This window comes from Amphiprion ocellaris, chromosome 3 (genome assembly GCF_022539595.1).
Source record: "Amphiprion ocellaris isolate individual 3 ecotype Okinawa chromosome 3, ASM2253959v1, whole genome shotgun sequence".
NCBI lineage: Eukaryota > Metazoa > Chordata > Actinopteri > Pomacentridae > Amphiprion > Amphiprion ocellaris.
The window spans coordinates 36,027,179-36,042,229 of record NC_072768.1 but is presented as its reverse complement, the minus strand read 5'-3'; the positions used below and the strand labels follow the sequence as shown (position 1 = coordinate 36,042,229).

The following is a 15,051-nucleotide window of genomic DNA, read 5'->3' as shown; positions in this document are numbered from 1 at the left end:
AATCTCACTTTAAAAACTTGTCTTTATAATTACTGTAATTTAGTTCATAACACTTTAAAAATGCCTTCAGAATAATGTGGAAATACTGGTTGGACCAACTAGTTTCAAGTACTGTCATGCATAATCAACCAGTTATTAAATTATTTAAAAAAAAAAAAAAACATTTGTCGAGGAAAAGTTAATTCTCCCAACTCTGTGTAGTTTGTTGGTTGAGCATAATTTAATTAAAAGTTGGTGTTTTTTGTCTAAATTTCTCAGTTATGAAGGCTAATTATTATATTTTACAGTGTAATACTTCTGCAACTACTGCAGTTGTGTATTATTGATGTGTTTTAGCAGATAAATCCAGAGTATTCAGAGTATACTTTTACTGGAGTAATTACCTCTCATTGTGATTTTATCAGACGGACTGACCTACTGCCGACTGCTGATTGGCTGGAACCCAATTCTCTGGCTGCTGATTGGCTGGAACCCGATTCTCTGGCTGCTGATTAGCTGGAACCCGATTCTCTGGCTGCTGATTGGCTCTCCGGCTGCAGGAGGCGGAACCGGATTGTCCTGTTGGACCAGAACGTCTCCGGAACTCATCGGGGTCAGAGAACTCGTGGGAGCATCAGGAAATGTTCAGCGCCGGTCAGTGAGTCTCTTCAGCCTGTTTTACCTGCACAGGTGTGTTTCCAGGTGTCCACAGGATTCTTTACTCTGTTCAGGTAAAACTACAAATGAAAAATAAAAAGACAAACCTGCAGCAGGAGTTATTTCTGTCAGCTTACAGGGGAAAAAAATCCAACATTTTCAGCTTTTTATTTGACAGTAGACTGAATATTTTCACTTTTAGCTCCAGAAAGCTGCACATTTTATTTTATTAGAGGCTTTATTTGGTGTTTTTCTGCTGTTGAGTTTCTGCGGGAGCTGAAATAATTAGTCAGTTAATGATATTTTATTAATATTTTCTGAGCTGGTTTCAGGTTTTCACACATATTTGCTGCTTGTCTGTATCTTACATAACTATAAACTGAATATTTTTGTGTTTTAGTCCGTTAAAGAGAAAAAAATATATATTTAAATATGCGATTTTTGTCTTTTTGAGTATTTTAAAGCAGACTCTAAATGCATTTTCTCTCTGATTTTGCTGTTTTTTAGACCGTTATAATTATTTTTCAGATTTTCTGTGTCTTTAATAACAGTAAACTGAATTATTTTTGTGTTTTGAGACATTTAAACGTAATTTTCATTTTATAACATCTTATAGGCGACTCCGAAGCCGCGTTTCTTTACTTTTTTTAACAGGAAACTCAATATTTTCGCTTTTAACTACAGAAAGCTGTCATTTAATGAGGTTTTATTAATGTTTTCTGAGCTGATTTCAAATTTTCTCACTTATTTGCTGCTTGTCTGTGTCTTACATAACTATAAACTGAATATTTTTGTGTTTTAGTCTGTTAAAGAGAAAAAAAATCTGTATTTAAATGTGCAATTTTTGTCTTTTCCAATATTTTAAAGGAGCTTCTTAATGCAGCTTCTTTCTGATTTTACTGATTTTTAGTCAGTTTTGCAGATTTTCTGTCTTTTATGACAGTAAACTGAATATTTTTCTATTTTGAGACATTTAAACATGTAATTTTCATTTTATAACATCTTAAAGGCGACTCTAAAGCAGCGTTTCTCTGCTTTTTTAAACATGAGATTGAATGTTTTCACGTCAGTTTTGTAGATTTTCTGTCTTGCTTGACTATAAACTGAATATCTTTGTGTTTTACTCCATTAATGAGAAAAAAAATCTATATTTAAATGTGTGGGGTTTTTTTTTTTTCAATTTTACTGTATTTTATAGCAGCCTCCGTCAACAGTTAGTTAATTGTGATAATTTTTCAGATTTTCTGTGTCTCTAATAACAGTAAACTGAATTATTTTTGTGTTTTAAGACATTTGAACATGTAATTTTGATTTTCTCATATTTTATAGGTGACTCTAAAGCAGCGTTTCTTTACTTTTTTAAACAGGAGACTCAATATTTTGGCTTTTAGCTACAGAAAGCTGCAAATTTTATGTTCTAAAATTTAATTAAGCATTTTTCTGATGTCGAGTTGCTGCAGACAATGAAATAATTAATCAAATTATAGTATTTTATTAATTATTATTATTATTCTGAGCTGTTTTCAGCTTCTTGCGTTTGTTTTGTTGTTTTCCTGGTTTTATTACATGACAGTAAATTTAACATTTTCCTGTTTTGGACTGTTAATCTGGAGAAACTAAATGTTTAAATGTGTGATTTTTATTTTTTTCAGTGCTTTATCAGAGACTCTGAATGCACAGTTTTCCTACTTTCATGGAAGCTGAAAAAAATAGTCAGTTATTTTAATATTATTATTGATGAGTTGGTTTCAGTTTCTCACACGTTTTATTACATGACATTAAACTCATTTCTTTATGTTTTACGTCATTAATCAGGCAAAACTAAATAGTGATTTAGTTTATTTCTCAATATTTTATCAGAGCCTCTGAACGCAGCCTGTTTCTAGCTTTACAAGAGCTTAAACAGTTCAGATTAATTAATAGATGTATTTTGTCTTACATGGTATTAAACTCATGTTGTTCCATAAACTGATGTAATGAGTCAGTTACATAATTTATATAATAACCAGGAGTCGTTCTCTAACTGGTTCCAGCTTCATGTGTTTGCTGCTTTTCTATACGTTCTTACATTTCTTATATAACACTAAACTGAATATTTTTGTGTTTTAGATTGTTAATAAGACAAATTTTGACATTTTAACGCAAGCTTTTTCCTTTCCAACCTTTAATGCAGGACTCTGAATGCACCGTTTCTCTGCATTTGCAGGAAATATTTAGTAAAATATTTCTATTTTATTAATCATTTGTGAAGTTTTCTGAAACGCTTACAGCTTCTCATTTGTGAGGATTTGCTGTTTTTATGCATTTTATTTCATAAACTGAAGATTTTTAGAATTATTTTTCAATGTTTTGGTATTTTTCAGTCAATTCTTAAGTCAAAATCTAATAATTGATTTTTTTTCTTCTTCTTTTGCTTCTATTACCATGAACGGAGGTTTTTGGATTTTGCTGCTCCAAAAAACCAAACAAAATATTAAAATATGTGACTTTAGGATCTGCAAAACTGTGGTGATTTAATATTTTCTGAAAGCTTATGGTTAGAATGAGTGATTGGGAAGCTAACTGGCAGATTTTTATATTTATTTTATATATGTTATTATGTTAAATTTATATTCTTTATTTTCTTTTAATTGCTTATAGAAGTTTAAAAAAGTCAAAATGCAGCAAAAATGTAAAAAAAAAAAATTTAAAGGAAAATATTTCCAAATTATCAAGAAGTTAAGAGAAATAACATCTACAGGTTGAAGCCGCTGTGTTTTATGTTTTTCTCTGTGTTTTAATTTATGATTCATGGATTTATTTGGACACTGGAGGATTTTTATCTACTGACATTTTCCAGACAGAATGATTATTGTGAATAAAACATATAAAGGATACTCAGTGAAAGTGACGTTCTTCCTGTTTTTCTTTCTTCTAATTTGCTTTTTTTTGGTATGTTTGTTTGAACAGGAAAACCCAAAATGATTATCCGACGGAGCATCAACAGACGTAAGTCTTTATCACTGCGGCCACCTCCTACTCACTACAAAGAGATTTAAAAACAACCACAGAGACACAAAACAACCACAAACAGACACAAAACAACCACAAACAGACACAAAACAACCACAAAGAGACACAGAACAACCACAGACACACAAAACAACCACAAAGAGACACAAAACAACCACAAACAGACACAAAACAACCACAAAGAGACACAGAACAACTATAAATAGACACAAAACAACCACAAACAGACACAAAACAACCACAAAGAGACACAAAACAACCATAAATAGACACTAAACAGCCACAAAGAGACACAAAACAACCACAAATACATACAAAACAACCACAAAGTGACACAAAATGACCCCAAGGAGACAAACTCTGTATGCTTGTTTTTCTTTTGTAGTCACTGTTGTAATGTGAAAAACGTTAAGATGTGTTGAGATGGTCATACATGTAATGTAGGGGTGTATCCACAAGGCGGCAGTGTGAAGCCAGAGTGACATATGAAGAAAGTGACCTCTGGTGGTTGTCTGCTCTAGTTGTTCATGAAGACCTCTGCCCTGTAACATGTATTGTGCATACGTCCGCATGGACTTTTTGTTATCGAGTAGGTTCTAGATAAAACACCGATAAAACGTGAGCAATGTGTCGCGTGCTTTCTTTCCCGTGGTAAAGTTACCACAGTCATTGTGTCTCTTTATGGTTGTTTTGCATCTATTTGTGGTTATTAAGTGTCTCTTTGTGATTGCATTGTGTCTATTTGTGCTCATTATGCGTCTTTTTGCGGTCGTTTTGCATTTTTTGCAGTCATTTTGTGTCCCCTTATGGTTGTTTTGCATCTATTTGTGCTCTTTATACGTCTTTTTGTGTTTTTTTGTCTCTTTGTGGTTGTTTTGCATCTCTTTCTACTTGTTTTTTGTCGTTGTGTGGTAATTTTGAGTGTATATGTGGTTGTTTTGCATCTGTTTGTGGTTGTTTTGTGTCTCTTTGTTGTTGTTTTGCATCAAATTGTGATTGTTCTTTATCTTTGTGGTTGTTTGCATATATGTGTATTGGTTTTATCACTCGCTGTAGTCATTTTGTGTCTGTTTGTAGCTCTGGTTTCAATACTAGTGTTTGTTACTATAATAAAGATCAATATTCCTCATCACTTTCCATTATAACATGTTCCTGTTGTGTTATCAGACCAAAGTATGCGGAAAAATAATCACACACGCGTGAAACATCTTGTTTTATTCACAGCCTGAGGAAGAAAACCAGATTATCAAAGGACGTTATGATTTGCCTTATCTCTGATATACATTTTGTTGAGACATTTTCCACAAACGGAGCATCTATAAGTTGAACCTGTTTGGTAGCTGAGTTATCCCAGTCGTCTTCTGTCAGGACGAGTACGTCAGGATTTTGGCCCAGCGATTTCTAAATTCTTCTGCATCATATAGCAGCGGGAGGAAGACACTTTAAACTGGTCTGACTGGTGTCACTGGTGACGTTTACACATTTCTGACGTAGTTGTGTGTCTTTGTGTCTCCCTCAGGGGTTTTGCAGAGTGTCGTGGTGTTGGTGCCGATGGTTATTTTCTTTGCACTCATTCTGCAGTTCTACAACAACCCGTTCAAAAGTAAGTCTAAGAACCACGTCTGATAAGCCCGGAAGATGTTATCTTTGAAGAAAATCTCCAAAATTGCACCTTTTAGTTGCCAGGAACTGTAAAACCAGAACGTTCCAACAGATTTTCAGCCAGTTCTTCAGCTAATCATGCATAAAGCGAGTGTCAGTCTGAGAAAACTAACCACAATCTAAGCTTAAAATCATGATTTCATCAAAATTACTTATCTTCCTTCAAAAATCGCCAAACGTAAATCATTTGCTTTCACCCGATTCTGTAAAAAACAAAAAATTCTGCACTCCTGGGGGCAACACATAACAGAAATTCAGGAACTTTTTGGCTTGAGACAATATGAAAACAAATGAAAAATGTAAACATCTATCACTAAAAGAACCTCCATTTTTTCCCCCCAGTGTTAGCAACAATTACAGGATTAATTTTTTTACAGTTTTGCAAAAATAAAATTACTTTTGCAGTGCTTTATGGCTCTGTAACTGTGTCAGAAGACATTCCTGAGTTTCATCGTTGTGCTGTTTCCACTGAGGTGCAAGAATTTGACAAAAATATGTGACAGGAGCAAAAAGAAAAAAAAAATGCCCAAAGCTGTTCAGAAGCTTAAATCCAGGATCCAGATGCAAATTTCAGTGGATGTTTTTTTTAAGCTCATAAATGCTTGATAAAATCCAAATATGCACTAACAAACTGTTGTACAAATAAATCAGTTTGACGTAACTTAAGCTTTCTTCCATTGTTTACAGTGTTTTAAACAGGATTCTAATGTAATACCAGACATTAAGAACAAGCATGACATCTTAATTACCATTGTAGCAACCAATATCCTAATAATGGCCAATAATGTAATAAAGTTTTTGAGCCAATAAAGACATTACATTTTGCCAGTAATGTAAAAAGTTATTATGTTATTGGTTGGTTATTACGTTAATGGCCTAGCATTTAAAAATCTTTTGAAAATGTAGTACCTGCAGCCGATAAAGTAGTAATACATAAATAGTACTGCATTTCTTCTTTTATATATAAGATGACTGTTCCATTAGTATTATGAAGTTCTTCTCAGTAATGTAGCTTTTGGCGGTAAACTGCCAAAGCTACAAATAGTGGTTTAAAGACAACAAGGTGAAGGTTCTAGCTGAATTTGAAAAGGCTGTTCACTCATGATTCCACTTTGAAGCACGGTGGTGGCAGCATCATGATGTGAAGCATGGTGGTGGCAGCATCATGATGATGTGAAGCACGGTGGTGGCAGCATCATGATGTGAAGCACGGTGGTGGCAGCATCATGATATGAAGCATGGTGGTGGCAGCATCATGATGTGAAGCACAGTGGTGGCAGCATCATGATGTGAAGCACGGTGGTGGCAGCATCATGATGTGAAGCATGGTGGTGGCAGCATCATGATGTGAAGCACAGTGGTGGCAGCATCATGATGTGAAGCATGGTGGTGGCAGCATCATGATGATGTGAAGCACGGTGATGGCAGCATCATGATGTGAAGCACGGTGGTGGCAGCATCATGATGATGTGAAGCACGGTGATGGCAGCATCATGATGTGAAGCACGGTGGTGGCAGCATCATGATATGAAGCACGGTGGTGGCAGCATCATGATGTGAAGCACGGTGGTGGCAGCATCATGATGTGAAGCATGGTGGTGGCAGCATCATGATGTGAAGCACGGTGGTGGCAGCATCATGATGTGAAGCATGGTGGTGGCAGCATCATGATGTGAAACACGGTGGTGGCAGCATCATGATGGAAAGCATGGTGGTGGCAGCATCATGATGTGAAGCACGGTGGTGGCAGCATCATGATGTGAAGCACGGTGGTGGCAGCATCATCATGATGTGAAGCACGGTGGTGGCAGCATCATGATGTGAAGCACGGTGGTGGCAGCATCATGATGTGAAGCACGGTGGTGGCAGCATCATGATGTGAAGCATGGTGGTGGCAGCATCATGATGATGTGAAGCACGGTGATGGCAGCATCATGATGTGAAGCACGGTGGTGGCAGCATCATGATATGAAGCACGGTGGTGGCAGCATCATGATGTGAAGCACGGTGGTGGCAGCATCATGATGTGAAGCATGGTGGTGGCAGCATCATGATGTGAAGCACGGTGGTGGCAGCATCATGATGTGAAGCACGGTGGTGGCAGCATCATGATATGAAGCACGGTGGTGGCAGCATCATGATGTGAAGCACGGTGGTGGCAGCATCATGATGTGAAGCACGGTGGTGGCAGCATCATGATGTGAAGCACGGTGGTGGCAGCATCATGATGTGAAGCACGGTGGTGGCAGCATCATGATGTGAAGCACGGTGGTGGCAGCATCATGATGTGAAGCACGGTGGTGGCAGCATCATGATGTGAAGCACGGTGGTGGCAGCATCATGATGTGAAGCACGGTGGTGGCAGCATCATGATGTGAAGCACGGTGGTGGCAGCATCATGATGTGAAGCACGGTGGTGGCAGCATCACGATGTGAAGCACGGTGGTGGCAGCATCATGGTGTGAGGCACGGTGGTGGCAGCATCATGATGTGAAGAATGGTGGTGGCAGCATCATGATGTGAAGCATGGTGGTGGCAGCATCATGATGTGAAGCATGGTGGTGGCAGCATCATGATGTGAAGCATGGTGGTAGCAGCATCATGATGTGAAACACGGTGGTGGCAGCATCATACAGTTTTATGTGAGGACTGAATTATTTTCCTTGAAAAATGTTTGAAAAAGGTTTAAATGAAACATTTTCCGAGAAAAAAAAGCAGTAAATTCATTTGACAATGCAACATCCAACAGAGACACTGACATGAAATTATGAATTTACATATATAAGCAAATAAACAATATGCTAAATAAAGATTTTGTACAACAAATAATTCTCAAATTGGTTCTTAGACCCGTAATCCTTGATGAATGAATTTGACGACTATGCCATCCACTACACCTATTTTTTGATGAGCAAACTGCACAAAAACTGCAAAAAAAATTTTTATTTCCCAGAAATGTAGTCCTATTTATGCATTATTACATTATCGGCTGCGGTTATTACATTTTCAACAGAATTTTTAAAAAGAATTGTTAATGCTAGGCCACAATAACCAACCAATAGTATAGTAATTTATTACATATTTGCAAGTTATTACATTATTGGCTTTATTACATTGAAAATGGCCAAATTTATTCCATTATTGGAAAGGATTATGTTATTATGTTACTGGTTGCTACAACAGTGAAATGACGAGATAAGAAAGTCCGTTTTTCAAATGGCAACGGTGCTCTTTGTTCAGTAAACATTGGTTTCTAGGGAAGGCAAGCTTATATCAGTGCCTGGGTGTGGAGCTGGATGTCAGGCTCAACAATGCAGTGGAGGTGGGCTGATGCCAGGTGAAATATTTAAACTTGGATCTAACCATCAGGCAGAGAAACTTACAAAACAGAAGACGCTACAAAGCTGCTGTAGCTAGAAGCAACGTTAATGGAGTAACACCAAGAAACAAACAAACTTAACACCAAACTAAAGTAAAAGAGTTAAGTTAATAAACAACGTAAAAGTTTCAGTGGTGGAGACACAGCGGAGGTTTCGTCGGTAGAGAGAGAGAAACAGGACAAAATACTGATTTATTATGGTGTAGCTGTGATTTCTTTTCATTCCATGTGTAGAAAACTGTTGTCAAAGTGTTAAGGGCATATAAAGAAGAACATTGTGTACATTCCTGACTAACACAGAATTATTACAGAAATTAAAACATTTCGATTGTGCCTGTGAATTTAGTTTGGCTTTTTCAGACAAGAATTTACTAATAAAGGAAGGTAGAAGGTAAAAAGAATGCAGCAAAGTGTCCAATCCACCTGAGAATTTGTGGCTGGATTTGAAAAGGCTGTTCACTCCACTTCCACTTTGAAGCATGGTGGTGGCAGCATCATGATGTGAAGCACGGTGGTGGCAGCATCATGATGTGAAGCACGGTGGTGGCAGCATCATGATGTGAGGCACGGTGGTGGCAGCATCATGATGTGAAGCACGGTGGTGGCAGCATCAAGATGTGAAGCACGGTGGTGGCAGCATCATGATGTGAAACACGGTGGTGGCAGCATCAAGATGTTAAGCACGGTGGAGGCAGCATCATGATGTGAAGCACGGTGGTGGCAGCATCAAGATGTGAAGCACGGTGGTGGCAGCATCATGATGTGAAGCACGGTGGTGGCAGCATCATGATGTGAAGCACGGTGGTGGCAGCATCATGATGTGAAGCACGGTGGTGGCAGCATCATGATGTGAAACACGGTGGTGGCAGCATCATGATGTGAAGCACGGTGGAGGCAGCATCATGATGTGAAGCACGGTGGTGGCAGCATCATGATGTGAGGCACGGTGGTGGCAGCATCATGATGTGAGGCACGGTGGTGGCAGCATCATGATGTGAAGCACGGTGGTGGCAGCATCATGATGTGAAGCACGGTGTTGGCAGCATCATGATGTGAAGCACGGTGGTGGCAGCATCATGATGTGAGGCACGGTGGTGGCAGCATCATGGTGTGAAGCACGGTGGTGGCAGCATCATGATGTGAAGCACGGTGGAGGCAGCATCATGATGTGAAGCACGGTGGTGGCAGCATCATGATGTGAGGCACGGTGGTGGCAGCATCATGATGTGAAGCACGGTGGTGGCAGCATCATGATGTGAGGCACGGTGGTGGCAGCATCATGATGTGAAGCACGGTGGTGGCAGCATCATGATGTGAAGCACGGTGGTGGCAGCATTGTAAAGCATGGTGGTGGCAGCATCATGATGTGAAGCATGGTGGTGGCAGCATCATGATGTGAAGCACGGTGGTGGCAGCATCATAACTGACATTACTTTGTAGAAATCTGCTTTTACTTTGACATAAAAGACCCTTTTTTGATGCCATCAGGAAGTCGTTTCTGTGGATGTTTAATGTGAAACTTGATCTCTTCTGTAACCAACATGAACCAGGAAACTACAAACTGTAGTTTCACAGATTTCCGTCTGTTGTTCTTCTGTCTTCGTTCTTCCAGCTGCTTGGAATTTCGCTTTACTGGAAAGCTTCAGTCGGACCTCTGAGGTGGCCGTCAACGTTCCAGGTTTGTGATCAATACACCTGTTTGGGATGATTGAGTGGGCCTGATCGGGTATTGATCGGGTATTGATGGGTGTTTCTTCCTTCCAGACGGGCCCTGTACGATAAAAAGAGAATGTCCTGATGACCACTACAGCTTCTTCATCCAGAGCGGAGCCGCCAACGTGTTTGGTCCAAAGATCTGCATCCAGAATGAGCTGTAAGAGAGTCAGACCTGTGTGTGTCTGTATGGTCGTTTTTTGTCTCTTTGTGGTTGTTTAGTGTCTCTTTGTAGTTGTTTTGTGTGTCTTTGTAGTTGTTTTTGTCTCTTTGTTGTTGTTTTGTGTCTCTTTGTATTTTTTTGTCTCTTTGTTGTTTTGTTTTCATTTGTGATTGTTTTGAGTCTGTGCTTGTTGTAGTTGTATTGTGTCTTATTAGTCTTTTTATTGTTTAATTTTATTAATTTTGCACGTCTGTGTTGTTTTTTTTGTCTCTGTAGTGTTATGTATGTTTTTGCAGTTGTTTTGTGCCTCTTTATTTATGCTTTGTGTCTCTTTGTGGCTGCTGTGTGTCTCTGTGGTCGTTTTGTTTTTGTTTGTGGTTGTTTTTATCTCTGTATTTATATTGTTTCTTTTTAGTTTTTTTGCGTTTCATTTTATTCGTTTTGCGTGTCTCTGTTGGTTTTGTGTCTCTCTGTGGTGATTTTGTGTGTCTGTGGCCACTTACAGAATATTAATCTTGTCTCAGGGTTCTTGGAACAGTATTGAACAATGCTGCAGCTGGAATAAACCTTGTTACAGTGAATGGTGAGTCTTGAAATCACCAACATATTTCACACAATTAACAATAGACAATGAAATGCAGTGCTTGTTCATTTTTTAAAAATTAATTTGTGGTCATTTTGTGCCTGTTTGTGGTGGTGATCTTAATTTTAATGGTAAATTTAAATCACTTTGTTGTTGTTTTATGTCTTTTTGTTGTCCATTTCTGTCTCTTTGTGTTTGTTTTGTCTTTATGTACTTTTTTGTTTCTCTTGATGCCCATTTTGTATTTCTTTGTGATGGTTTTGTATCTTTTTGTTGTCATTTTCCATCACATTTTTGTTGTTTTCTCTCTGTGCGATCATTTTCAGTATCGTTGTGGTAATTTTGTGGTTTTTTGTGGGTTTTTTCATCTTTTTGTGGTGGTTTTGAGTCTCTGTGGTCATATTGTGTTTATTTTGGTGGTTTTATGTCTTTTTTGGTAGTTGTGAGTCTCTGTGGTCATTTTGTGATTCTTTGTGGTGTTTTTGTGTGTTTTTGTTGTCATTTTCTGTCTCTTTTATATTGTATTCTGTTACACTGTTGTGGTTTTGTCTTTTTGTGGTTGGTGTGTGTCTCTTTGTGCTCATTTTGTGTTTCTTTGTGGTGGTTCTGTCTTCTTGTGATAATATTGCGTGTATTTGTTGTTGTTTTCTGTCTCGGTGTGGTGGTTATGTGCATCATCATGGTTGTTTTGTGTTTGTGGTATTTTAGTCAGTTATTTTATCATTTTGAGTTTCTTTGTGGTTTTTGTGTCACAGTAACATGTTGTCACACCTGTTTGTTGTTGTTTTTTTCTGCTGCAGGTAGAACCGGAGCCGTCATAAAGACCGGGACCTTCAACATGTTTTCTGGAGGTGAGTAACACACATCTGACCAGGTGATCTCAGTTTGACATTCAGGTGTCAGACGGTTTGTGTTTGTGTTGCAGAGGTGGAGCCACTCATTGACTTCCTGAAGGAGATCGACAAAGGTTCTGTGGTTCTGGTCGCATCCTACGACGACCCGTCTTCAAAGTAAACGTCTCCTCGCAGTTAATATTGAGTTAATCCACTAACGTCATGTTTGTGTTGGTTTGAGAATGGTTTATGTGTTCAGTTCAGCAAATTAAAGGCTGTTGAAGCCAAAACGTGAGCAGAAACATATTTTACTGAAAAACTAGAACGAACCAAGTCTGATGTTATGATTCTCCTGGATGATCAGAAACGTGTTTTCACTGCAGAGTTACTTTGGACAGTTTTCATGTCCAAATCGGCTCAAGACTTTCCAAAATAACTTGCAATGACCAAAAACGGTCAAAGTGACAAAAATATGCCCAAATTTCCAAAAAAAGATTTGAAAGACGACTAGAAACCTCTATAAGACTGTCTAATTTGAGGAATGAAATCCAAAATGACTCGAAAACAGTCCAAACTGACCTGGATGTTTCCTAGAGTCATAAAAGTTAGTCCAAAATACTCAATAACTGGTCCGGAGTTTGTTAATACTTTGACAAATTGGATCACGATTGCCAGATTTAGGTCACTTTGGACAGTTTTTGAGTCGTTGAGTTCATATTCAGGTTATTTTCGATGACCGGAGGTGTGTTAAAGGAGTTTTTGTCACTGTGTTGATGTGTTTCAGGTTAAATGACGAAGCCAGGAAACTGTTTGTTGAAATGGGAAGTTCTTCGATCCAGACGCTGGGATTCAGAGATAACTGGGTGTTTGTTGGCGGGAAAGGAGAGTCTATGAAGAGCAAGTACGAGAAGGTAAAACACTAAACAGTTTCACTTAAATCCTCTGAACTCCAGTTTAACTTGAATTTTTCTGACTTGAACTTCTTATGAAATTATATTTAACCAACAAACTACATGCTTTTCCTCATCAGTTACATTTTCTTTTGCATTACTTAATGGTTTTCAAACTGATTACATATGAAAATTAAGTTTTTCCAATTAGTATTTCTTTGTTTTTTGAAAATGATTTGTATGATTGTATGATTTGTGTTGTGAGTGCTTACTACATTTTCACGTGTGTTTGTCATTTTTCAAACATTTTTATTCATTTTTGACTGTCTTTTGTCATGCCGGACAAATTTAGAGTCAAGTTTTTATGACTTTGGACAATTTCAAACTGGTTAGGACAGTTTTTGAGCCATTTTGGGAAATTTTTGATACATTTTAAGTAGTCTTTTTCATCATTTTGGATATTTTCTTTGTCATTTAGGACCGATTGTGAGTAATTTTGGACACTTTTTTTGTCATGTTGGACAGTTTTTGAGTAATTTTAGAAAAGTTTTAAGTCGCTTTAAGTGAATTCTTTGTTCATTTTTGACAGCTTTCAGGTCTTTTTGGACAATTTCTGAGTAATTTTGGACTGTTCTAGAGTCACTGTGGTCATTTTTATAATGGTAGACTAAATGTGAGCCCATTTAGACCATTTTTTTTCATTTTGGACATTTTTTTGAGTAATTTCAGAAATGTTTTTAAATCTTTATTCAAATTTGACAGATTTTAAATCTTTTTGGACCGTTTTTGAATAATTTAGGTAGCATTGGACGAAGTCTGAGCCAGTTTTGCCTGGTTTTTGTCATTTTTTGACAAATCTGATTAAAAATGTAAGGTTTTTTTGGACACTTTTTGTCATTTTGAACATTTTTGTCATGTTGGACATTTTTTGGAGTAAATTTGGATGTGTTCCGAGTCATTTTTAGAACTATAAAGACCGTTCAAGCAGCTTTCTTGTCTTTGTGGACATTTTTTGTGTCATTTTGGAAAACTTTTTGTCAGTTTGAAAAATTTTTTGAGTTTTTTTGAACAGGTGTTTTTATTACTTTGGGCAAGTTTTGAGTCATTATGGACAGATTTTTGAATCTTTGTGTACAATTTTCATTTAAATTTGGGTAATTTTTGAGTAATTTTTAGTGAATTTTGGACAATTTTCAGTAATATACTGTTTTGTAACCCGTCGGCAGAAGCAAATGTTCTGTACTGCATTACATTCTTTGTTAATCTCCTTGTGTGTGTCGGTTTCAGTACATAAAGAACGACGCCAGCACCAATAAGTACGAAAACTGGCCGGAGCTGATCAACATGGACGGATGCATCCCCAAACGCCTGGACTGAGCTGGAAGAAGAAGAAACTGGACACATTCACAGGACTGAGCTCACATTTGTACCTTCAGGAATCAGAAAGGACCTTTTGTTCTCCAGCCTGCTGAGTAAACGGGTTTGTGTTTACTGGGCTGCAGCTTCGTTATTTAAACCCAGCGCATGTTTTCACTGCTTCTCCATCGTGTGGTGGAAGCTGGGATCTGTTACAGTCGGCTGCTGTGGCCAAAAGGTGGAAAACGCCTTTTATTTAACCTCCACAATCTCCACATTTCATCTCCACCTCGTCATTTACGACCAGCAGCTTCTCTTTCATCTTTAAGGACTCAGACTCCTCCTGGTTTCTCAACAGGAGTCCAAAGAACAAAAAGCTTCCAAACTTTTAGTGTATTTCAGTAAAAAAACAGGGTAAATGTTTACAGGTTGAAACCATCTTCAGTGCCTTGGTAGGTTTTGTGGAGGAAACAGAAACGTCACATTTTTATTCCTTTTTTTCAGGGTTTTTTTTTCTGTTCTCTCCTTTTTTTTTTTTTTTGTTGTTTTGTTAAGTTACATCTGGTGTAAAATGTTTAAACTAGAGAATAAAACCACACTGACTCGAACCCATCTGTCCACATCTGTCCACTTCTGTTCCATCTGTTCACATCTGTAGATTCACCAGCGATGTGTTTAATTCAGGTGCAGCATCCGAAAGAAAATCTGAAAAAGAAACATGGACAAACCATCATTAAAGGAGAATTCTTAATGATTTAACCTACTGTGTTACTAAAGATAAGCTTTAGGTCATTTTGGGTCGTTTTTGATTCATTTTGCAGAAT

At 37.7% G+C, this 15,051-nt stretch overlaps 1 protein-coding gene across 3 annotated transcripts; it reads left to right on the top strand.

Annotated features, from left to right (window-relative positions):
• The first annotated feature begins 417 nt into the window (after nt 1–417).
• Nucleotides 418–14,835, top strand: zgc:101783 (uncharacterized protein LOC447883 homolog). Of its 3 annotated transcripts, none has more exons than XM_055007446.1 (10): nt 418–710; nt 3,586–3,624; nt 5,168–5,251; nt 10,302–10,367; nt 10,454–10,562; nt 11,090–11,148; nt 11,949–11,999; nt 12,074–12,158; nt 12,766–12,892; nt 14,159–14,835. In XM_055007446.1, exons 2-10 carry the CDS (start codon nt 3,597–3,599, stop codon nt 14,246–14,248), a joined length of 699 nt encoding a protein of 232 aa, XP_054863421.1. In that variant the 5' UTR covers nt 418–710; nt 3,586–3,596; the 3' UTR covers nt 14,249–14,835. The 3 variants fall into 3 exon arrangements, with proteins under 3 accessions (XP_054863421.1, XP_054863416.1, XP_054863412.1); XM_055007441.1 differs by having other exon boundaries at nt 566–669; XM_055007437.1 differs by lacking the exons at nt 418–710; nt 3,586–3,624 and adding an exon at nt 4,184–4,237.
• Nucleotides 14,836–15,051: the final 216 nt, after the last annotated feature.